At 38.0% G+C, this 24,343-nt stretch overlaps 1 protein-coding gene across 1 annotated transcript in view; it reads left to right on the forward strand.

The window, feature by feature from the left end:
- The window catches only part of EVC (EvC ciliary complex subunit 1), a 49,764-nt gene that overhangs the window by 12,228 nt on the left and 13,193 nt on the right, over nt 1-24,343 (forward strand). Inside the window, exons 8-13 of the mRNA XM_088540069.1 lie at nt 1,460-1,618; nt 2,872-3,088; nt 5,324-5,472; nt 7,729-7,827; nt 18,681-18,893; nt 24,145-24,254. Of these exons, the coding sequence (XP_088396195.1) occupies nt 1,460-1,618; nt 2,872-3,088; nt 5,324-5,472; nt 7,729-7,827; nt 18,681-18,893; nt 24,145-24,254 (947 nt within the window). The remainder of the gene's footprint in view (nt 1-1,459; nt 1,619-2,871; nt 3,089-5,323; nt 5,473-7,728; nt 7,828-18,680; nt 18,894-24,144; nt 24,255-24,343) is intronic.

The raw sequence follows: 24,343 nt of genomic DNA on the forward strand, positions 1-24,343 counted from the left end.
TACATTTTCTTAGTTTTTCATGTGAAAAAAAAATTCCCCGTGAAACAAGGGCGTTCGATCCTCAAAATAATAATTTTTCCCTTCAGTAGCATCATTGTCACCAAATTAGCTTATAGGCCAAGAAACTGAAATCTCCATTTCCAAATTTTTTTTATTATAGTTTCTTTGATATTTGAGTAAATTGACTGCTGATGAAAATGAGACTACTCGACCTAGCCAGGCTGATGGCTCTGTGGGCTGCCTGCACTGATCAACTATGGCACTTCAGTCTTGAGCTGAACATCCCATTATCTCAGCCTTGGACATTTTCCATAGAGAGAGGACATAATGTTTTTAAATGTTCTATAGTTAAGTGCTTCACTGGGAATTTTCTTGGCTTACTGTGGATTCTCTGTGCCATCTACTTTAAAGTGGAGATGTGGTAATGATAGCAGATTCATGTAAAGTCTTTTTTTTCCCCACGCCCCTTCCAGTTTAACTGTGTTCAATGAAAAATTGATTAGGTAGGGTTTTGAAGTGTTAGTAAAAAAAAACAATAAATTAAAAAAAAAAAAACACAAAACCCACACATACGGTAGCGTCACTTGAAGCAACATGAGGCAGTTATTCAACATCAGCAGTCATCCTTTAGTAGATCTATCTCTGTTGAATCAGCAGATGCTTTCCACCTGTATTTAAAATGACTATACTATATGCAGTTCTTATAAGTGCTCTACAAAGATCAAGACCTTCAACTACTCATCTCTTCCTCTAGTAAGAGAGAGAGATTCTTCACCATAAGAATAAAAGCCTCACAGATTCTTAATACAAACCTTGGTGATTAACACATTTTCTTAACTTTATACATATAGTAATCCTATTGAAACCAACAGAATACTCTCTTGTACAGAGTTAGGCACAGTCATGTTTGAGATCAGAGGCTCAAACTAGAGATTGCACATAATATATTGAAATGGGCACAAACAACTTTTGAAATTGTATGTATGAAGTGCTTAATTTCTGAATTATTAAGTGGTTGTGTAGCATGTGGCTATAGAAGGCTTAGGTGGCCAAAACAGTGAATGTTGTTTTCCTTCTTTTCCTATTTTTTTGTCCAAAATCCCTATTCCTACTGATAAAGAAACATCCTAGAATAAAGGTTATAGTTCATGGTCATTTTTACTTTTCCTGGTATTACTTGCAACATCACAGGCTTTAGTAGATGTAGTATGTATGCAGCATATAAATGCAGTATGTAGCGAGCAAAACAAGGTCAGGACTGGACAAATAGACCACTTACTGGTTATGTGTCACCAACACATACCGTTTTACAATAGATGGTCTCTGGATATAGTTTTGCAAATTATTCACTATAACTAATATTGAAAGTTGTCTAACTTCAGTGACTTATCTTTTAACACAATGAAATATTAAATGGTTAATGAGGGAAAATAGTTATGGTTTAATTCTCATTCCACAGATGGAAGCTTTCTGGAAGCAGGCTGACAAAGCCCAGCAGTTTCTTTTGGACCAGTCAAAATGCTCAAGTGCCAAAGCATCAAAGATAACTATGGATCTGACTGAGAGGATGATTGCAGTAGAAGGGTTATTAAATGAATCACAGGATTTGCGTGCAATGGTAAAGTACAAAAAGAATAAAATTTGAGAGGTATCTAGTCAAATACAGTGTCTGTGGGTCCTGTATCATAAATGACAGACTGCTTCAACTGTTCTCTTTCAGTTTTATTGCTAAGAGCTACCCGTGCAGTTTACGAAGGCTCACAAGAAGATAAATTCTTCACTTGAATTCTGATTCTTAAAGTAGATTTTATGCAGCCATGTTAGGAAAAAGTGATGTGCACAATATTAATGTGGTCAGCCAACAGCAAGCATACTAGAACTAATGATGAAGAAAACCATTTCCCTGAGCATTAGGACATTTCTTTTTATTTAAGTGTATTTATTCCACTTTGCCTGGACAACTATAAATTACAATTTTTCAGTTGAGGGGGATTGTGTCCTGTGTTAACTGGAACTAAAAATCCACAGCAGCTCGTGGAAACATAATCTTTAGAGGGCAGAGAAGTTTATAAGCTCATCAGCACTCTGCTTTTGATGGTGATACATCTAACATACTTGGGCCAGACCATTATTTACATTTGAGATATTGAAATTGTTGCTTGGATTTATAGATTACCAGAACAAACTGTCTAACCCAATACATTTGTTAGTGACTTGAAGAATAAAACACATGGTAATTATTAGCTTATTAGCTTTGCAGTAGAACAGAGTAAACCAAGCCTGTCACATACAAAGATAGTCTTTGCAGTTGATCACATGTGATCCACACTGAGCTGTCATTTAGGAACAGCACTCACATGGGCAGATTTCTAATGATATACAGTGAGATACAGTGATTTTCCTATCCGAAGTCACTACTGTGACTTGCATTTCATTGCAGAAGTCGCCATCTGTGGGTGTCCATTAACCAGGTAGTTGCTGCTCGCTTTGCAAGTTAGCATCCTTGTTTAAGGCAATTCCAGTTTAAGCTAGGAGATCTCATTCCTTCCTGCAGTCATGGGATTCTCCTCTAATAGCACAACAGAAGCTGCTAGGCCACGTGTCCATTTTAAATACTGCTACGAATAATGAAAAATACTGATAGCGTTAAGATAACTGTCTGTTCACCAGCATCAGGAAAAGAGTTTAAGGCCACTGCCAGGCCATACAGGCCCAGAGTTTCAGAAATATTTGCGTGTATGAAGGTTGTATTCACACCATCTTGAAAATTCCTTTCTAAATTGTTTTTAGACTGAATAAGCCAATGAAAGGATAAGCATAACCCAAGACCTATAACTAGTTCCTATGTGCAATTTTCTTGTTTGTTTTCAGGACATTCAAGAAAGGTTATTTAACTGGGAGCTTATGGTAAAAGCAGTTGATTTGCTGAAGTCATACATTCCAGAGGAGTGCAAATGTAGGTTAAATACTGTATCAAATATTTTGGACCATTTAACTGTAAAGAATAATCTCTCAGTCCGACAAAAGGAAGAGCTTTTAACAGACCTGCACAAGGCTTTCTGGGAGCAACTAGCACATTTCAGTAATGGTGAGTACTTTAGCCAAGAACTTGCTGTAACTTAATGCACTCGATATGCGTTCTCACATTTGTATTAAGTTGTACAAAATCATAGTTTGGGCTCTAAAAGACTTATGTTTTTTAAAAGAGTACTGATGAATCGACCAAGAACACTATTACTATGAAGGCTAGATGCTTAGAGCAGGAACTTTGACTTTAACCCTTCCAGATCTTATTGCAAACTGTGAACTTATTCCACATTTTACATAATTCAAAGACCAAGAGTCCAGTCTACTGCAGCTAGACATGACATTTCTCCATCATACTTGATACCACTGATGATGCCAGCTGCTCTTCAGGACAGTAGTAGCTGTAAACATACAAAGAATTCTCCTATGACCTCCTACTAGCACAAGGAGCCAGGAGAAGGTGCACATGGTGCTGTCACTCTTACAAGATATTAATATTTTCAATCTTCACACATTCATTTATTGTACTATATCAGACTAACATGAAAAGACTTCTAGTTTTTAAATTATCTTCTCTTTAAGATAAGGAATAAAGCCTCCACTCTTCTACTAAAAGAACTTCCAGATCAGAATGAACTGAACAGTCAGACATATATTCTTCTTACAGTATATTTTTGCTTGCGGTGCTGCTCATTGTCATCACTAAACCTGAAAGTGAGCTTGTACCACATCGTGGGGTCAGAAACTTCCATTCTGCAGGCTAGCTCTGCCTTAAAAGCATCGATTAGTCATCTGAACCAACAGTCTACTGATATTCATGACTTCATAAGTATCACAATATTGATATTTATCATAAATATTTGGTAAATATCATAAGTATCACCATATAGCAGCTGTTTACTCTTAAAACTGGCATGCCTTGCAGTCTTGGCATAGGTTCAACCATTAAATATCAAGCGTGAGCTTATGGCAGTTTTTTGTGTTTTCTTTCTTTTTTTTTTTTTTTTTTTGGCAGCAGGGTGGATTGTTTGTTTTAGCAAGTGGGCACTTATAGTTAATAATTGTAAAGCCTGGGAAAGAGGGCATTAACGTTCAGCAAATTCCTGCTTTTGGGAGAAGTGAGACATACTGTATGCTAATTTTCTTTTAAAGGAAGAAAAACACATAGCCCAAGTGCAGTATTTCCACATGAAAGAGTCAATGTAGATTGACCTTGCTAGGAGCTCCTAAAAGCAGTAATTGTGCTGTACCTATAACTCACACGTAGAACACAAAGCCAGAGAGAATCTATACTTCCAGGAAACAAGCAGGAAAGTAGTAAAGAATCAAGCAGCATGTAAAAATAACAGTTACTACATTTATTCAGATGACATTTTTATTAGATCTTCTTACACTTCCCAGTGTGTTTTCTAGTGTTTTGCTGGTAAATCATCAGCCCGTGGATAAGCAAAATGAAGTAACCTGGGAAGTGAGTAATGTGCACAGTGCTACAAAACAATTTATTTTAGTTAAAGCAGCTCAACATGGTTGCAGAACAACACCCAACTATTCATTTGCATTCTCCCTTAGCTGCAGTTTTGGAGAGGGAAGTAATAATCTAACTATGGGGGAAAAAAAGGTTTCTTAAATGCAAAGGCAGCATGAAATAGAGTAGCAGAACATTGTAAAGACTGATTCCACTCTGTAGCACACAAGTCTACATAGCAGATTCATGGAATTAAGTCAGCTGGAACAAAAAGGCAGATAGGAAAGAACCAAACCCCAAATATTTTGGGATACTAGCTCAAAAGTCAGAGGGGCCTTGAAACCTTTTGCTTCAGATTCTTAGAAACCCCTGTATGGTTACCTGCCAGTTGAATCTGATCTAGGGCTGCTCTGTATCTGCTCTCCTCACTATGTGCCACCACCCCTGTCCTTGCATAGCAGTGGCATATCTGCAATTAAACAGTGAACCGCTTCTGGAGCTCTCCTAAGGTAGAGGGAGAGAAAGATGGGTGGGAATCCATTTCTTCCACTAACTCACCACCTTTGTATTGAAGAGTTGCAGCAGTGAAAAGAAGGGGCAAGAATGGTACTGATCCATGAACTGATAGATTTAAGTGTTGCATAACACCACAAAGATTCCTGTTTTAAAAAAACCATTGAGGTAAGAATTGGCTCTGAAGTCCTGCATGGCAATTACTTAGCTATTTTCCTTATTAGCAGATTTCTCTGAGCTTATGTTGTGTGGCAGTAGCAGATGCTACATTTTCACTGTGGAGTTACAGTATCTGATCACTGGTGATTTATGTTTCAGAATGTACCCAGCAAAGTAAAGACCTGATCCCGAAACAGCTGGAGTGCCGTGCAAAGAAGAGAGAAGAGTTCAAACACAGGCAGAAAGCTGAACAAGGGAGTCTCCTCAGTAAAACTTTTCAGACTGAGAAATTTCATGATTTTCTTAAGGTGAACGCATAAAGACTTATTTTCATTGTTCTACTGGTTCATAAAGGCAGATTTGCTTCAGATTTCTCCCAGTCCTATAAAATGGTAATTTTGGGTCCTTCTGACCCAGCGTAGGGAGGAGAGCAGCAGAGGTCCTCTCACTGAGGTTTGCCTCGAGTTGTTTTCTCCACTATTGGAATTGTCCTCTGGCATTTGGTTTTAGCATCACATTTGTTAAGTGCAGATTGGGTGTTTTGCAGAAAACATCCCTTACCCACATGCTGCGCAATTGATTTAATGTAGAAAAACCTATGGTCTGTGTTACAGAAGAAAGCAGACTGTGCTGATCTAATTGCCTTTCTATAAGTGAGGTTACTGAGGCTCAGAAGACTTAAATATCATATAAGCAGAAGGCAAACTTACTTTGAATTCTTTCAGGATACCTTAGAGAAGGTTTGCAATATATTGTTTGATATCATATCCCGTGACCAACATAATGTTTTCTTGGCCATTTTTTAGAGAATTATATCATTAGTGCTTAAAATATTAAGTCAGTTCTGAGTTGTAAATGCTGAGAGCTGCCCAACTTCTCTAACAGAAAAGCCACAGACTCAAGTTAAGAAAAATTAATCCTCAGCTTTCACAAAAATAAATACTTTAAAATGCTTACATCAGGCAATATTAAACTTTTGTTGAAATCTAATAGCTTAGATAAATAGCTATATGGGAAGACTTAGATTTTACTGTAGCTGATTGTAGGAGTTTGTTGATATCAACACTTCAGTTTTGTATTGCAGGCCAAATTCTTTAATTATATTGTATAAATTAAATAAGGCAGTTACTGTTGCTTTTCTGCATCACCTGTCTGGTATAGTTCATTTCAGAAAGCCTTTCACTACCATATATGAACAAAAAGAAAAGATTCCAAGCACTTTAAGATAGGAATGTTACCACTTCGGCTTCTCATGTTTTCTTGAGACAGATAATTTTATTGTCCATTTTGTATCCCCTGAGCACTTGTGAATGTATTTTCTTTGTGCACATCATTTATAAAATTATTGAACAAAAATAAGTTTTGTTAAATGAAGATTTTCAAATTTATGTTAAGCTCTTCCCCCTACAAAGCTTAGGTCACAAAGCTTTTGTGCAGGAGCTGCTCTATAGAACAGAACTGAGAAAGCTAACAAATATGTTTAGTTAAACTGTAGAGTAACAATCTGCCTTTTACAGGCAGAGTGGAAAGTGGGAGATGTTACAGTTTGCACTTTATGGTGCGGTACAGAGCACAAATGGTTCTTAGTATTAAAAAGTGCCTGTGAAAAGGATACATGTATGCATGTCCCATAATTTCAAGCAGTTATTTGAATGTTTCAGTTAAATTATTGCTCCTCAGCAAAGAGTAGCATTTTTAAGGCTGGCCCATGGTTTCACAGGTAGCTCAGAGTGGAGGAGCTGGCCTGAAGCTTCACTGCTAACCCAGAGTTTTTCCCATCTAACACTGACTTCTTCCCACTGCCTCAAAGGGCTGCTACCAGCGTGGCAGCAGCCTGCACAGTAACTGACCTTTCTGCTGAATTTTGCAATGAGTTTGCTTCATATTGGATTCTTCCCAGCACGAGTAGGATGGTAATGATTTGATTGCTGCAATTCTGATTTTTGTTTGGAAAAAAAAATGCAGATAATAAAGTTTAGCATCCCTGTATCATGGTTCACCTGCTGGAAATGGAACATTTCTATTTTGTTCTTTTTACTAGCAGAGTACGTAGGAAAGATTCAATGACACACACAGGCCAAAAAGTACAGTCACAATAACCCAGTCCTGCTAAGCCCTATCCCTGTGGTGCATACAAGAGTTACAGAAATTAAGTCAAATTCCATGCATGATGAGAACAAACTTTAAAGCCCATCTCTAGAAAAAATAGTTTGTGTTTGGCTTTGAGTTTAAAAGTAGTTTTGTGTTCTTTAGGAGGGGTTTGTTCACAGATTTAGCAATGAGAGCTATGGCAACCATGCAATGCAAGAGGTCACTTACTTAAATGTTTTCAAAACATGGAATATTCGTTTACAAGACCCCACATTAATCTATAAAATGAAGATTTTTAAGTAGCTCAGTCTTTGTAGCCCAAATAAAGGGGGTAAAGGCAAGATACATGCTCCTCATTTACAGTTCCAGATTAGCAATTAGATGATTACAGATGTTACAATGGGGTCAGAGTAGATCCCAAGGAACTATGAAAGCACCGTTTTTAACTATTTATAGACGTGTGTTTCTCTTAGGCCTACCAGGAACTGTTAGAGAAGCATCACCAGATACAGTGGGACCTGGAAGAGGAGGAAGACTGGGAGAGCGCAGAGGCTGTTACTGATCTCTATAAGGTGCCATTTCAAATGATATGCTTTAATTACTAAAAACAATTGTGGAAATCGTCTAATTCCATTACACAGAATAAGATATCCCAGATGAAACTGCAGGAGACTTATTTTGTGAAAGATTGTGACAGTTCTAAGAAGCTAAGCAGGCAAACCAGTAGGAGGCAGAAGGACAGTCTTCCATAAAGCTTCTCCACTGTCTTGCTGACACACAGTATTTCTTAACTTTGCACTAGTCAGTAAACATCCATGAGATCTACCAAAACATGCTACTCAGGTGGCTGATGAGACTGCAGTAATGTGGACAGCATACTATGTTTGACCTTACTACCAGGATAAAGAAAAAAAAATCATTTATTTAGCATAATTCTCTCTTCTGCACCATGTTAAGATGATACTATTCCTGATTAACTACATCTTTAAAAATAGTTATCATCATTTCTTCTCTCAGGGAAATTGCTTTGACCCTCATTTGTTCCCTGAAATAAGTTCAAATCTTTTCTAAAGTGGTATTTTTATACTTCTTAATCTTACCAATTTGGAAAAATATATAGAGGTTTCATGCTTTTGCATCATATCCAATTAACTATTTTCTGTGTGCACACAGGAGTAAGATAAATGATCTATTTGATGAAGAACAAAGCTGTAGCCAGAAGTGACCTTTAATTAGACTGGAACTAATCACTTTCAGCTCAACAGGATCTTTGTCATGATTAATTATGACCAGATTGGACATTATGGAAACTTGCAGTCCCCATCACCTCAGGATAAGATACCCATACAATCTTAATTAGCAAAAGAAGCTTGATAGTGTGTTTTTTCTGCTTTACAAGAAGTTCAGTGCTCTTTTCAAATTCAACTTGGAAAAAAAAAAAAAAAGAGAAAAAAAGAAAAAGACAGGCTGGAGTGAACACGTTTAGAAGAAATAGTTTTAAAGTAATTTTATGTAATACTGCAGGTAATCAAGTGTTTGAGGAAAAACTACTGCTTTAGAGAGGAGAAATATTTGGAGGGTTATTCTTGTGAATCTAAGATTTTTTTTCAAAACCGTTTCACTTAAGAAAAGTCAACATTTGCTGATATTAGCTCACACAGTCCACTCTCTGGAGTTATTGAATTCTTCCCTACCCCTTTCCTTATTTCATAGGAAGTCTGTGGAGACCAAACAGTTGTTTCCCTTGTCCTGCTCCACTTCATTTGTGAAATGATATTGCTTTCTTTATGGTATACTTCACTTTACTGACATTCAGACCAGACTGAAAATCCTGTGTCTTTCAGTAGAATGTTAGCTAAGCTCTGTTTTCTATTAAAGAAAAACTAGTGTGAATGAAAAACCACAAATCTTAATTTCTACCTGTTCTTAAATTTTTTTATTGTGATATCTAATACAGCAAAAAAAATGTACTTTTCCTTTTAGCCATTAGCACAGATGCTAGACTATTTCAGCAGAGAAATTGCTTTTGTGAACATCTTATATAAGCAGCACAAGCTAGAAAGAAGAGAAAGTACAAGTCAGCATAGCTCCACTTTAGCAAAGCAGGGGTATTTTGACTGCCTTAGCCGAGAGAATAAGTGCAGAAGTTGTAAATTTTGTCCATTCTGCGAAACACAGAAGCAAAGGGATGAAACTGCATCTCAGTCATAGTGCCATCGTTTCTCACTCTACTCCACCATGCTTTCAGAGGGAAGGTGCCCCTTGGAGAAACAGGGGCTTTTCCCTACACAGGAGGGCTGCACCTCTTCCCTTGGTTTCCCCCAGTTTTGCCAGGGTGAAAGTATGGGAAAGGGAGAAGATACGGGACAGGTAGAGCCAAGCACCCAGCAGGTACCCGGCCAAGACAGCGTTCAATACCGCACTGCTGAAAAGCTACAGTTAAATGTTCTGCCGTTTGGGTTAATCTCCATGTTTTCCGAGTTGCAAATAAATACTGCTGAAGAGGTTAGAAGACAAGAGACAGCCCTTATCAGTTAATATGCAGAGAATTATGTTAAGTGGTTTTTTACCATTTCACCAGAAACCTGAAACCTAGCAACATTACTGAAAGAGTGAATGCATCTCTACAGTCACTCTAGCATACTGCTCAGATATTTAGATAAGTATTCTCTACTCCATGGTCCACAAGACATCCAAAGATAGATTGAATGAAAATCTACATCCTTCAGAAAGATATGTGCATGCTTTTATAAACAGAGGAAAGAACTAGAAGCAGTGAAATATTTAGATTTAAGCCTAGTTTTCAGTCTGTTGCAAGTGAAGATTAGCCTGTGAAGGCTGCGTGATTATGCCTTTTTTATTTTTTTTTCTCCGCTCTTTCAACAAGTTTTATTTCCCTTAAATCCAAGGGACATTTGAGTGAAATGCCTTTCTAGGAGCTAGTTACCCAAATCCAAGGGGAGATTAAGTATTGCCTAAATCACAGTTACTTCATAACCAAGATTTAAGTAACAATATTCCATATGCCCTCTTTACCAAGCGGGGGTTGTTACAAACTTTCATACTGTCTACAGGTTCAGAATTAAAGGTAACCTATTAAATACTTGATCTGGATTGATTAATTTAACACATTTTTCAAACTAATAGTATTATAACTTCAATTGTATTTTTAACATATCCAAGCCCTCTATGTTCTAAAGTTACCTTTATGATTTTTTTGAAGTCCTAGGAGCTCTGTCAACACTGCAAATTACCAGGTAAGCACCTATATCTTATAGAAAGATTGATGTATTGGCTCACACACAAGACTACTTGGTATAACATCCAATAACTTTCTGCAGTATAAGAGTACCATATGTTTTAGAGCAGTTCATAACATCCTAGAATTAAGCCCTTTTCTTAACTAAAGTATATCTTCAGCTGAGAGCAATAGGTACTAGACTTTTTCAGACCAGCTGCCTTATGCATACAGGTGCTTCCTTCCCACATTGGCTTTCTAAACCACCCACATTAAGTACTGTATCTAAACTTGTACTGTGGATTATTTAAATCTGACCGAATCCTCAAAGAAGACAATCTAATACTCCCAGCTTGTTGTGCCCCTTATCATAAGTTCATGGCTCTCAACACTCAGCATGTCTTTGCTAGCACAAGCAGAGCAACCCTTTGCTTTACTCAGTAAAGGCACAAAGCTCTCAAAAAACAACCTGATGAAATTAACTTGAGAAGCCCAAATGCCAAACCACAGTCCTAACTTCATGGTCCTTAACCACTATATTCAAAAGTTCCTTGGATCTTTTTTTCGCCCCCATCAAGAGCAAACCATATAGCAAGATTCAAACTTACCTTCTTCTCCAAGATCCACCTCAGCACCTGCAAAAACACTACTATTCACCCTTCACTTCATCTTTCCACAACCCCTTCTAAACACCTTCATCAACTCTGTAATTACCCCCTTTATTCTACTTGACCTGCAGTCACTTACAGCAGCTGTTTCTAAGTAGCTTGTTTTCCTTTTAGACAGCTGAGGGAAGTGATTAGACCTCTTATTAACTCTCTCAAGAACAGTGCAATGAGGAATGAATTGTGTATAATAAATATATATCCATATATATGATGTATATTCTATATGTACATTATATATATAACATACATTGCATATTTAATGTATTTGCATTATCCCAGCCACTAAAATGCTAATTGGTTGCAATTTAAAAGTAGATCACCAAAGCTTTTAATAAATTAGAAAATGAATTGACCTTTAAGCTGTAGGCTGTCTAGCTGTACTTGATAAAAGTTTGGACCTCCTTTTCTCCATCATTTGTACACTAGTACGGCTTGATTTATTTCAGCGGATTTACCTTGCCTTGTCTGGGTATAAGTAGGAAGAGAGGCAAACCTGATGAACTCAGATACATGCAAAAGTAGAGAGAGAACCTCAGTGCAAGGAGTGGAATCAGGAAAAGGTCACCATGTGACTACACAGGGGAGCAGTGCTTGTCCTGGGGCCTGAAAGAGATTTGACTTAACTATGATTGCCACTCACTTGCAGGAGACCATTTCTATCTTGTTTTCACTGTGTGCTTCACAACTTTTCTCAAATTTCTCTGCTTTTCCATTTTTGCATTTATGAATAGTTCATAAGCTCACAAAAACAGATTTATACAACCCTCTCGTAGCCTGTAGTGCTATAGTATGTCAAATAATTATCCAAGTTGCTGAATAAATATATAAGAATGCAATGATCTGGAGTCTGACTGTCAAGTTAATAATTGAATAGGCTTGTTTTGCGTATACACAAATAAATCAATTAAGATGATTTAACCAAGATCAATGTAATCTGTTGATGCCTGGAGTGGATGAGTTTATATTTGGAAGATAGTGTAGACTTCTCAACCATACTGGTGAGTTAAAATACTGCATTATAAGTGAACAGTCTATGTCTAGATTTTTGACCTCTTAACAGACAAGCTCAATCTAATCCTGTTTTTTGACATTGATTAAATTGGGTCTATTCATTTCAGTCAGAGCTCTGAGGTGTTTATCTCTTACCAGTATCTTTGTACATTCAGTAACAGTTCTGCAAAACTTTTCTGTAATATTGCTACAATCAGATCTAAATTTTCCCTCTGTTAGCCACAACTAAAGTTATTTTGTAGCGCAAGTTGGGTGGTGGGTATAAGTGATTTCGAATCTCACACTAATTCATAATTGGAGAAGGAGTATAGGAGGTAACTAATTGAAAGGGCAGCCCAGTATTTTCATAAACATACATTTTTAGAGTTGTCCCATACACCAAGGGTATTGTGCAAGGCTTTGGTTGTTTTTGACTTGCACTTTTTTATTGTAATTTGTTTTTACATGGCTGTAAAATTGTCCTCCTTGTTCTTTTCTGTTTCTTACAATTTCTTAAAAGCATTAAGGACTCACTCCTTGCAAATCCACATTAGCATATTGGATGTTACATAGCCTTTAATCTTTTCTTTCTCCCCTTTTTTTGTGAGTTACTTGTTTATTTCAGCAGGGAAAGGAGTAGTGAGAAAAAGAGATTGGTGGTTAACAATCCATTATTAAGAAAAGACAGAGGTAGGTTACACAAAAGGAAATCAGTTAACAGCTGAGAATTACATAGTAAGATCATTTTTCTTCTTCAACCTTAACATCAAAAACATGAAAACACACAGTTTCCTGTCATCTCTAATTCCTCTCTGCTGATAGCGCTTCAACAGAATGTTGTTACATTTGACTTGACAGGATATAGAAATGCACAGGAATTCAGATTAATAGGTATTAACTAATTAATATTATCAACAGGCAAGGCAATAAACATTCTATGAATGTGTTTGAAGTGTTCAGTTTTTTCCTCAGTTAATAAAAAGGGGAAAAATAGATTTGTCAAAATATGAAGTACAGATCCTTAGATGCTTACTCTTTCATTACTTTCATAGGTAATCTCATTAACATAAGGTGCTTAAGGATGTTTTGTGTGGACCAGACTACATTTGTGGTTATCCAGAAGTAGTGGGTTGTCAAGATGAATCACCCTCCGCTTGTCTCAGATATACCACAATCAAGAGACCCTCCTGCCTCAATTCTAAAGATCACTTTTGAAAATATAACCCAAAAGGTTGAGAAGAAATGGTCTAGTTTTGCTTTTTGATGCTTTGGTCTGTTTTAGTCTGTTGATTTCAGTTAAAGCTTTGAGGTCTTTATCTTTACCGTTCCTTTTTACGGTTCTGTGACATTTCTGTAACATAGTTACAATCATATCTAAATTTTTCTTGCTGCATTAGCCACTACTAAGGCTTCTACAAAGTTTATGATTTTGTAGCTGCATGCAACACTTTGCTAGAAGGCCCAGCATCCTTCTTTGGCCTTTCTTTTCTTATCACCAAACAACCTGGCTCCTTCTGTATGCCCGGAGGGACTGATTACGTACATGCCTGATCTTGATCAAGACTGGCAATAAGCTGCAGAAATTCAGCTTGTTTGTATGCTTTTACAAAGAATCACTTGGGATATGTTGATGTCAAATACAAGATATTGAGTATGGATGGGCTTCATTATGGAGTTTGCTTCCTGCCTTAGTGCATAGGGAAACTTCTACACAGATTCACAATTTGTTAGTAGTTAGATCTGATGTAACCTGTAACTTTATCTGCAACAGGGATTTCTAAAAATAGGGTGGAGAGTCCAAAAGAGAAGGTTGAAACCACCTCCTGAATAAATTAAGGACCAGTTGGGCAGCAAAACTGGTATTTCAGTGAGCTCTCGTTTTTACTGCATGTAAATCAAATATTTTTATTTTATTGATTAGCTTGCACAGAGGCTGCCTTCAATAGCCCCTGCCTACTAGTAAGGCACTTTATTTTACTGGCAGGGTACTGGATGCATTTTAGCAATTAACATGATATTCTTCACATGAAGGAAAGGCAGAAGGGTATTCACCAAACTTCCCTCAGTTCAGCCTGAGCTGAAAATGCAAAGTATCCTCTACTAGCCAGTGCTGTCCAAGAAAGCTTGGAGTTTTCATGGGATGTATGGTCTGTGTATTGAGTTCCTTCCCTTAATCAGATACAGTAGAGCTTGGGAGGTGAATCTCTTGGCATTTAGCTTTCAGTACAACCAACTTTTCTAAATATGTTTTCCTGCTTCATAATTTCATTATTCATTTAATTCTCACCTACATATAGGAACCTTCTAATCATTTCAGATGAGGAGAGGAAAAGCATTGGTGTTGTTCTTTTGTTTTGTAGTGAAATCCGCTAAGCTGTGCATCTGCCTTGCTTTTTGACGAAAATATATATTTATTGCCTCATTTGAAATTCAGATGCACTCAGCATTTAAATCTGAGCCCATTTTGTTTCTGCACACACCCTGCGGTATTTCTTTATGCTTGATGAGTTTCTCTGGAGATTTTTTGAAAAGCTTTGAGATTGACTGTCAGATATTACAGGCAGGTTCATTCAGCATTGCAATCAGCAATCCTATTAATAGAATCAATCAGAATAAATGGCATTTAGTAAAAGTTCTGAAGCCGTGAAGCTAGTATATCAGGAAGTTTATAGGAACCATTTTATAGTCTTCTAGTCCAAAAAAAAAAAAAAAGTACTGGAAGTTGTAGGTGTTTTTTTTTTTCCTATAGACAATAAACTTTATAATATGTAGTATACTGTCCCCACTCAAGGCCTAACTCTATTGTTGTTTCATATACAGTACTTCCCTTGCAATACAGACAATTTAAACTATTTTGCCAGTTTGACTCACACCTGTAGAATTCAATCAGATTTGCATTTTTTCTTGATCTAGTGTTACCTTTACCCTTAACATATTCATGGTCATTATACTACATTTCTGAAAGTTCTGCATCAGACAGTGTAACCATCACCCTATATTTGTGGTAAATCTCTGTGTAGGACATAATGTCGTGTTAGGGTATGAGTTGCTGGGCTCAGGGTATGAGGACTGGGCTGGGTCTAAAGTCTGCATGGTTGAGTGTTCAGATTAAAGCAGCTAGTGACCAGTTGTTCCTTGAAAAGTTAGTAAGTACTTCATAGTCATCACTGATGGTGGTTGATTTTTGTGATTATGAACTGTACTTCAGAAAAATAAAGGCAGGGTCTGTATCCTATGCAGAGCAGATTTTGTAGGAGAATTTAGGACAGTACAGTTAAGTGTCAGTCTGTCTGAGGGGCTCGCAGTGCCGGAATGGTTCTTCTGCTTCTTGCTTATCAGTTTTCATCACACAAGAACTGAAGAACAACTTACTGCTTAGTCCTCCTTGTCCATTTATGCACCCAGTATTTTCATTAAAAAAAAAAAAAGGCAGCTTGGGGACTGCTTGATATGGCTAATCTGATTTTCTTGTCCTTTCACACCACAGAAGGCCTTGAAGTACTTCATCAATAAATAGTTAAGCATCTTTAATGTAAAGATCTACAGATCACCATGTCTGTCACACTTGTGAGGTTATGTAGTTATGTCATCATGTGGGAAAAGGACCTAATCACATTTTTCTTGGGTAACTATGTAGCAACACTGCAAGTGCCATAGTGTGCAAAACAATTTGGAACTGCAGGGAATGCAAGCAGAATTCTGTTGATTTGGTCTATGAACTAAATGGCTTGCCCAAAAGTAACAAAATACCTTCTTTATGTTCTATGCAGAAGATTTCCTAGTAAATAATCCTGCAGGGCTGTCAACACGCCAAGGAAGCACTGTCAGGTTTGCAGCAAGATGTGTTATAAGGTGGTAGAGTTGCCATACAGGGAATTCTATTTTTATAAGAATCAGTCCTTTAACTTCCTGGCTCATATTGCAGTAAAAATGGCCACAGACTCTTCTCTGCTGCCTCCAAACTATTCTAGACCCAGTAGAATTTGTTTTATCTTAAAACCGAGTAAAGACAGGAAAATTAGTTTACCTTGACAGGCTAGAAAAGCTCAGAGAAAAGATGGTTTAAAGAAGGTACAGTTACAGTTGTTTAATTGTTGCACGGGAAATTGAGATTAGGCACAGGGGATCTTTGAGTTTATGCTAATGCCTACAGTTTGGAGACTTGACTTTTAAGGTAGAAAAATAGCAACAGAAGAGAGATTTCACAGAAACCATTTGGCATTGGTGTTGGCAAGCTAAGCCAGGTCCACACTACGCAGACTACTAAGATGACCTGTAAATGCAGGCTCTGCTAACAGGAACTGGTAGTAATAATAATAATAAAGTTGTAGGGGAGATTCTTTCTTCAGTACCAAATTCAGCATCAAATTGCTAATTGTCTTTGCTCTGATATTCGGGTCCAAGCATTTTCTTAGAGGGCACCTCTTAGCCAAAAACCTTCTCCTGGGTAGAATAGCAGATTTCATTCCACTTTTCAGTGCTTCCCAATGTCTAGTCTGGTTATTTAATCTGGGGAAGGTTTAGGAGAGCTGTAGTAACTCTAGTCAATTGTGGGCCGGTCAGAAATGCTTTGGACTGTAGTTTCCTGTAAAACTGTTTTTAGTTTAGTTGCAGTATGGTCCCTTGCATTTTCTCTCCACTGCCCTGTTCCAGGACTGCCCTGTTCAAGTCTGATATATATGCCTAAATTCAGAAACCTGTAGCCCAGTTTACAACAATTCATAACACTTGGAGATTAAATAAAATCAGTGAGAGCTGTGTTCTGAATTTTTGCATGCTTTAAACAACTAAAGGAGTAGAAAAAATATCACGACATCTCATCGTGAAAGCATAGAGAACACCTTTAATAGTGCTGTGCCTTGGTTTTATCCATAAAATGGGGTTAGTGCAGGGAGCTGTTAAGGCAAACTCTTTATTGTTAGAGAAACAGCTGATTGATATGGTGATTAGCATCCTAGAGGGATCCCAGGAGGAAAATAATAGTTTTGTACTCAGTGCACAGCTTGGATATTTTGCAATAAATGAGACATGAGGCTACACACAGAAAAAGGAAAAAAGAAAAAGACAAAAATATGTCCCCATTCTATGAGTACCGATACAGTACTGAATGGGACAAGGGCTCCTGTGGAAATAGTACAGGATCACAATATTTATCATTATGGAGTCATGCACAGGGCCAAGAATTCACATGCAACCCAAATTCTGTTCACTCATCATTTCTGAGACCTTGACTTTGCAAATTTAACTTCTTTATTTTATTTGTTATTTTACTGTTTTGTTTGTTTCTTTTACCATACCATATATAGGAGTTAGAATTGGTTCTTACAACTGCATTACACCAGTGTGTTTCCAAACAACAGACAACTCCACTGAAATTCTTTATGTATAGAAACACCAGGCAAATGTTTCTGACGTTTAGATAAATATGTCTGTTTTTCTATAGAAGGTGTCTGTGATTAAACCCATATTTAAGGGAAGACAACAGCTAGAAAGACTTACTTGTTTTTGCAACAGGAATGCTGAAAAAAACTTTTTAAAATATTGGCTCTATTTTAAAGGAAAATAAATAAATTGAAGTGTTTTCAAGAGGACTACTGGTGATTTAGAGTAAAAACAAAAACAGGAAGGCAATAAAACTTTCTGGACTGGTAAGAACATGTGGAAATACACAAAAATAGCTCTTTAGAGTGCTGGAGTGTCGCAGTGTCTGTGTGACCCTTCCGAGGTGTCTTTTCTTTCTTCCTTCCTCTTGGGAAAGCTACCTGCACTCCGTCATTCACCTCAAGGAGGATCTCAAGTTTCTAGCAAGTTTGCGGACATAGCTCACATCATCGCCGTGTGTTTGGCAATGAAATTATGTTTTGAAAAGACTTAGTAGCTTGGATACCATATGATAAATCACCCAAACAGTACTTGCGAGCAAAACAGCCTCAGCAATTGAAAATCATTCATATAGGATTAGTTTAATAATAACATAAGAAAATATTTATTTTTCAACCTTGCACCTGCTCCACTACAGGATGAGGTTAAACAGTTGACTAGCATCGGTACTGTCAAACTAAATGTCATGCTATCCCTTTTAACTCTTCTTTTTTCTCTTGCCTTCATTCATTTTATATCAATGCCTTCTAAAATATGTCTGTGACGTGTTGTGCTCTACAAGATTGTTTCCACAGTAACAGTCAGAATAAGTGAGGCTTTTGCATCACCTCACCATAGCCAGTAAAACAAGAAATTGTATTGCAGTAATGTGTGGCCAAAAGTTAAGATTTTAGGTTTCCTATAGCACTATACAACTATAATGCAACTGCTATGTTATAGATAAATCTTTTGTACTTTAAACCAAAACATTTAAGTTGTTGCAGGCTCCAGCTACAAAATCTGGTCTTTTTAACTCAAGTATTAGTGCCGTTTACTTGTAGCTCTGGAAGTCACTAAGAGATATGGACATGCTCACAAACAGCTCCAAGGAGCCTGGGGTTTCACATTCTTATCTGTGTCACTCTGTCCTTCCCTGTCCCGCTGTTAGGATCTGCGCTCTAAAGCTTCCCACACCTTAGCAGAGTTGGTGAAGGAGCTGTTTCTTCAGACACTTCCCGTTGTGACCAGCCTCTCTGTAAGAGAATGTGAACTTCTGAAAGAGGAATGGCAGGAGAACTTGGTCCCTCAGCTGGAAAAATTGGACACCTACTACCAGAGACGCTGGAAGCTTTTCCAGGAACAGCTGCTGCTAGAGAAAGAGGTACTGCGGTCTGGTGTCCCTGTTTCTAAAAAGAGCAATGGGAAGAAACTATCAAGCTATTTAATATTTGGGGAATGTTTTGTATGCAAATACATTGTCCATTCAGGTCCAGACTTAGGATGGACAGGTTGAACTGCAGTATGGAGTGAATATATGTGCTGTGCATGTAGGCTTCCACAGAAAAGTCAGAGAGTAACTACTGAACATCTCTCCACAGTGTTTGACAGCTTTACCAGCACAGCAGCAATTTTTGGCAACGCTGCCCTCTGATTTCACAATGTCCTCAGCTTCTTTAAGTACCACTGAAGACAGTGAGCCTATTCATGTGCTTTAAGTTAAGGATGAGCACAAGTATTTTGCAGGAATGTTGGCTAATATTTAGTGTCGGAATTTGGCATACCTGCACCTATGGTGATTAGTGAAAAAATGTGTGACCTCAAGATTTTTTTATTTTGCCCTCTTCATCAGAGATACTATTTTCAGTAGCTTTCTTGTCCAACCTAAATATCTAGGTGCCTGATCATTGTCAGGTTTGCTTAGACTTCATGAAATGCCTGTCCTTGCACATGAGGGACCTAAGCAGTCCAGTCCTGTGGGTGCCCTTCAAGAGTACCCCACAGTGCATGGGGCAGAAAGCACCACAGTGGTATCCACTGTCATTGAAAATCACATCCAGAAAAGGAGGAGATTCTGGTATGAAATTTATGACTAGTCTAGAAATTAGAGTATGTGTTTGAGCACCTTTGCTCTGGTCCTTCCACTCTCCTGTTCAATCTCAACCGTTGTTCAAAAATTTATACAGCAATCCCCAAGCCAAAGAGGATGTAGTTTAATAGCTCCCATACAGAGGGACATCTCAGTTCTAAGGTTTTGTTCCAGGCACAGTTTACACATCTGCTGTTACCTTGAGTGGCTGAGTGGAAAGACCAGCACCCCAATATTGTTTCTCAGGGCATTAAGTTAGACAGCTGACTTTGCATCACTTTCAGTATGCCATAGAATTCATAATATAAAGTAGATGGCTTTCTGGCTGGAAAATAAATAAATAAATGCTTTGCTGACATCATTAACAATAATTACTGAACAATCAAATGAGGTATTCACAGATCAGTGATAGAACTCCCAACATTGTTCTCTAGATCACTAGCACCAGCAGTTGGACCTTATTCAACATAAAAATTGCCTGAACAGCAAACAGAGCTTTCCTAAGGATAACTGATTCTCATAGAATCATAGAATGCTTAAGGTAGGAAGGGACCTCTAGAGATCTAGTCCAGCCCCCCTGCACACACAGGGTCACCTAGAGCACGTGGCACAGGGCTGCGTCCAAGCAATTTTGAAGATCTCCAGAGAAGGAGATTCTACAACCTCTCTGGGCAGCCTGTTCCAGTGCTCTGTCACCCTCACTGTTAAGAATTTTTTCCTTAAGTTCCTGTGGAACTTTTGATGTTTCAGTTTGTGGCCATTACCTCTAGTTCTATGGCTGGCTACCACTGAAACTATACACGTGCTACTATATGCTACTATAGTAGTAGTGTGTAGTAGATTCTGTGGAATAAATTTCCAGAGGAAATGATTCCTCAAGATGATATTTTTTGCAAGTGCCTTTTTCACTTTAGCGTGTGGCTTTTTTAGAAGTAGTTTGAACTAGACCAGAAAAAAAGTCTGCTCTCTCTCCAAAGACAGTGTGCTGAGGGATAGCTATTCCAGCAAGGCTAGACATTTTCCCGTAGAAACAAGCCTGAAAAACATCACACAGCTCAAAAGCAAAGTGGTTTTCTTGGACTGTCCCTACCATAAACCCAGCAGCATGTGCATTTAAACAGTGAAGAGGTACTTGCAACACTTGCACCCTACAAAAAGGACAGCTTGGTTTCCCGCTTTGTCAAAAGGAGAGGAGAGGAGAGGAGAGTTGAACACTTGTGATGGGTGTTCATGTCATTTGGGATATCCCACAGATGTTACGCTGCTGAGCGTGACAGAAGAGCCCATAAATCTACGTTAATATTGACAAGCCTTTAATTTACTAGGCATTTTCCTATAGGAGATATGTCTCTCATTTGCCTTTCAGTAAACATGCTGCACTAAGGGTTACACAGTCATCTGCTCTACAGAACTGGGAAGACTGTCTAACCCCAGAAGGCTTTTCACCAGGGTATTTAAGTGTTACCACACTTACCAGGGTGATGCACAAAGTCATTTTTCCCATTAACCTGAACTGTATTTGTTTTGGGTTTATCTTCCCTGGCATTTAAAACATGCCTGAGATATGAGGTCCTTTGAAAAGGGAACAGAATCTATTTTATACTGAAAAAGAAAAACTTTTCTGTTTCCTATTTCAACTTTGCCTTACAAGATTAAGGACATGGGTGATGCAAATAGGAACAAATTATTTGTGCCACTGTGTGGCTGCCCTCCCCTTCACCATCCTTCCCTCCCCTCACAAGGGTAATAGATCCTCAGCTGGCCTAAACTGCAATAGTTAGGTTTAAGTTAGGTTTAAGTCAGATTTTTTTAACCCCTTGATTGCACTGGAGGCTGGATCAAGCCCCTTAGGAGAGCTTCTTAAAATTTTTGATCTGTTATTGAGTTAAATCTTAGCAGTCTCATAATTTCTCTAGAACCACGTTCATGTCTAGGTACTAGTTATACAGGGCGAAGTGCTGCGCTTGTTTAATGTGTTTACTTGACATTCGGTGTGCATCGAACACCATCTACAGGCTGTTAGAGCAAAATTACTTGCCTTCGATTTCCTGAAACAATCTGTGCTGCAAGTGTCCAAATGGGAGATGCAGAAAGAGTGAGCTTACCTGGGTCTAATTTGCTGTTGAATCTGGGTATAACTCAAAAAAAAAGGAAAATTTCCATTACTTACCCTCTTCACCAAAGAGTAATATTCAGGGTTAGCTCTGCTCTGGAAGATCTTATAGGCGACTTGTTGCCTGGAAACCAGACACCAAGCGATGTCCAGAGACGGAGCGGTGATGAAGTTTCCGGACATTCCCACATCATGGCATGACACCCACAGAGGTCGGTCAGCATCTGCTTATCGGTTCTGCTCAGAGAATCTTCAATGCTGTACTTGTGTTTGTATATGCAAGTTCCAGTATTTTGGGAGCACAAAATATCCAGCTCCTCCAAGCCCATCCTAGCTAGTGAGCAGCTGAAGTGTTATTACCAATAAAACATACAATATTCTCCCTATTCCCTTTTATCCTCACCATCTTCAACATCTTCCTAATGATCTTTATGAGACAAAGTAGTAATTTATTATTTGGTTTGAATCTAAGGCTTCCTTATTTATCACCACCTCTTAAATGCATCCCATTTCTTTCCTTCGAATCTGTTCTCTTGTTATTTATATGGCTGATACACTCCACTGTTTAGTTTAATAGCTGTGCAACAGGGATGATTTTATATTGCATTAAAAGCATCCCATTGGCCTCAGAGGGGTGAAGAGACCTTTTTTATATTTTACATGCAACTTGCTGGAAGTACTCTCAGTGGAAATGACTCATTCTTTGCCTTTAAAAGAAAGTCTGTGTTCACTATTGCAGAACAATGTTATTTCTTAATAAACAATAAGAAACAGCTACAGCAATCTCTGCTAAAACCACCATCTTGGTTATTGTTCTGAGTGCCTTTTTGGACAGGATATACTGATAGCAGCAGAAATGTTTTGTTTCTTGGCTGCAATATTATAACATTTGCAATTCCAATTGTAAATCAAAGAAAACTCTTCTGCCTTCCCTGTCTTGGCAATCAACACCAGGTTTAATTTGCATGTTGCTTGAGAGTGTCTGGGGAGAGTGGCACTCTAAGAACAACTTCTCAATTAACAACCAAATCTCCAAAAAATGATGGGAAGCCACGACTGAGCCACAGTCAGTCTGTCATTAAACGTAGTCCAGGCATGTGTTTGGCACCTGTCACAATGGTAACCTGTAGACCTGAGCACCTTTAATCTGACCTTTGCGGTGTCAGATGCTTCCCGGCCTGGATAGACTCCTCTTGCCCATCCCTGTTTGTCCATCCTGCCCTAGGATCCAGCCCAGGAGCTTGTGTTTTGGCAAGGGTTTCTGTGTGAAGAGGAGTCTATATATATATATCTATATATATACACATATATATATACATATAGTTGTGAAGAGAATGTGATATTTAAGAAATAAATACACATAGCTTTTACAAGGGGTTGATGATGTCCTGATGGTCAGTACCTCCAAGAGGAGGTCACTCTGCATTTGCAGGTGAAAGCTCTGTCCCACACAGATCATCCTTCCCAAGGAAAAGACTAACAAATAGGAAAGTCTGGTAACACTCCTAATACTAACAGGGATTGCATCTTACACATCTAATGATTTGCTAGGAGATGAGATATATTGATCTAGTGCAGTTATGCTGTCTACTATAGCAGAAAATTCAGTCCCAGGGAAGCTAAAACATGAAGTCAAACTTGTCAGAGAGCCTGAGTATTATATTTAATTTAGGGCTCTGCTTATGTCTGCAAGCAGCCTGCATTTATCCAACTGCCAATGTAGCCTAAAATACACTCTTCACCTAACAATAATAGAGTTTAGGTCTCATGGTCATTTCCTTTATGACTTATTAGTCATTAAAGGCTGGTAACACACTAAACAAATTCAAAGTCTCTATCTCCAAAAATTTACAGTCTAAAGAAAAATCCATCAAAATCTGTAAAGATTAAATTCTCTCATTTAAATATCACCCTGAAGGAGCTGTATACTTATAATCCATACACCTAATCATCCAATCACTATTTCTAGCCATTAGACAGTATTCTTTACCGTACACAAAAGGCTGATGGAAAACGTTATCTTTATTTTGCTCAGTGAAAATAAAACCTACAGTCTCTACTAGGAAAAAAAATCAAACAAAAAGCCCACTGGAACATGCTGATAAGAGTTAATGCAATACTTTGTGCGTCATTATTCTTTATCCCTTGGTCGTCTGTTTGAAGAAAGTAGAAAATCATAGGAGACAGCTCAGAACTGATCCAGATCAGTACAAAGGCTCACATGCTTTTCAGTGAGCTTTGGGTCAGACTTTGAGCATCAAGAGAAATATTCTTAAGTAGAACGATTGGAATTAAGTATGAATTAGATATTTCAAAGAGAGGATTGATTGTTTGTAACATTATTAACAAAAAAGTAATGCTGGTTTATTGCATAGTGTTAGAATGACTGAAATCAAAGTGCCTTAAAATTGAAACTCTTTTCCCTTCTTTTAGCTATGGCTAAAGGAGTATGCCCTGTCTGCTGTAATCCAAAAACATCTGTCTGAGACACAAGAGAAGATGATTCAAGGTGTTGTAAGCAGAGTAGGAGGCCTCAGTGATGAGTAAGTATAGCTTTATCACTAAACAGTGCTGTAAAACTGCATGCACAATAAAAAACAATGTACAGTCCATTGGGGAAGCAGTGAGGGTT

Source organism: Tinamus guttatus, unplaced genomic scaffold, assembly GCF_059628265.1.
Source record: "Tinamus guttatus ecotype Peru unplaced genomic scaffold, ASM5962826v1 Tinamus_guttatus_pri_ptg000052l, whole genome shotgun sequence".
NCBI classification, from domain to species: domain Eukaryota; kingdom Metazoa; phylum Chordata; class Aves; order Tinamiformes; family Tinamidae; genus Tinamus; species Tinamus guttatus.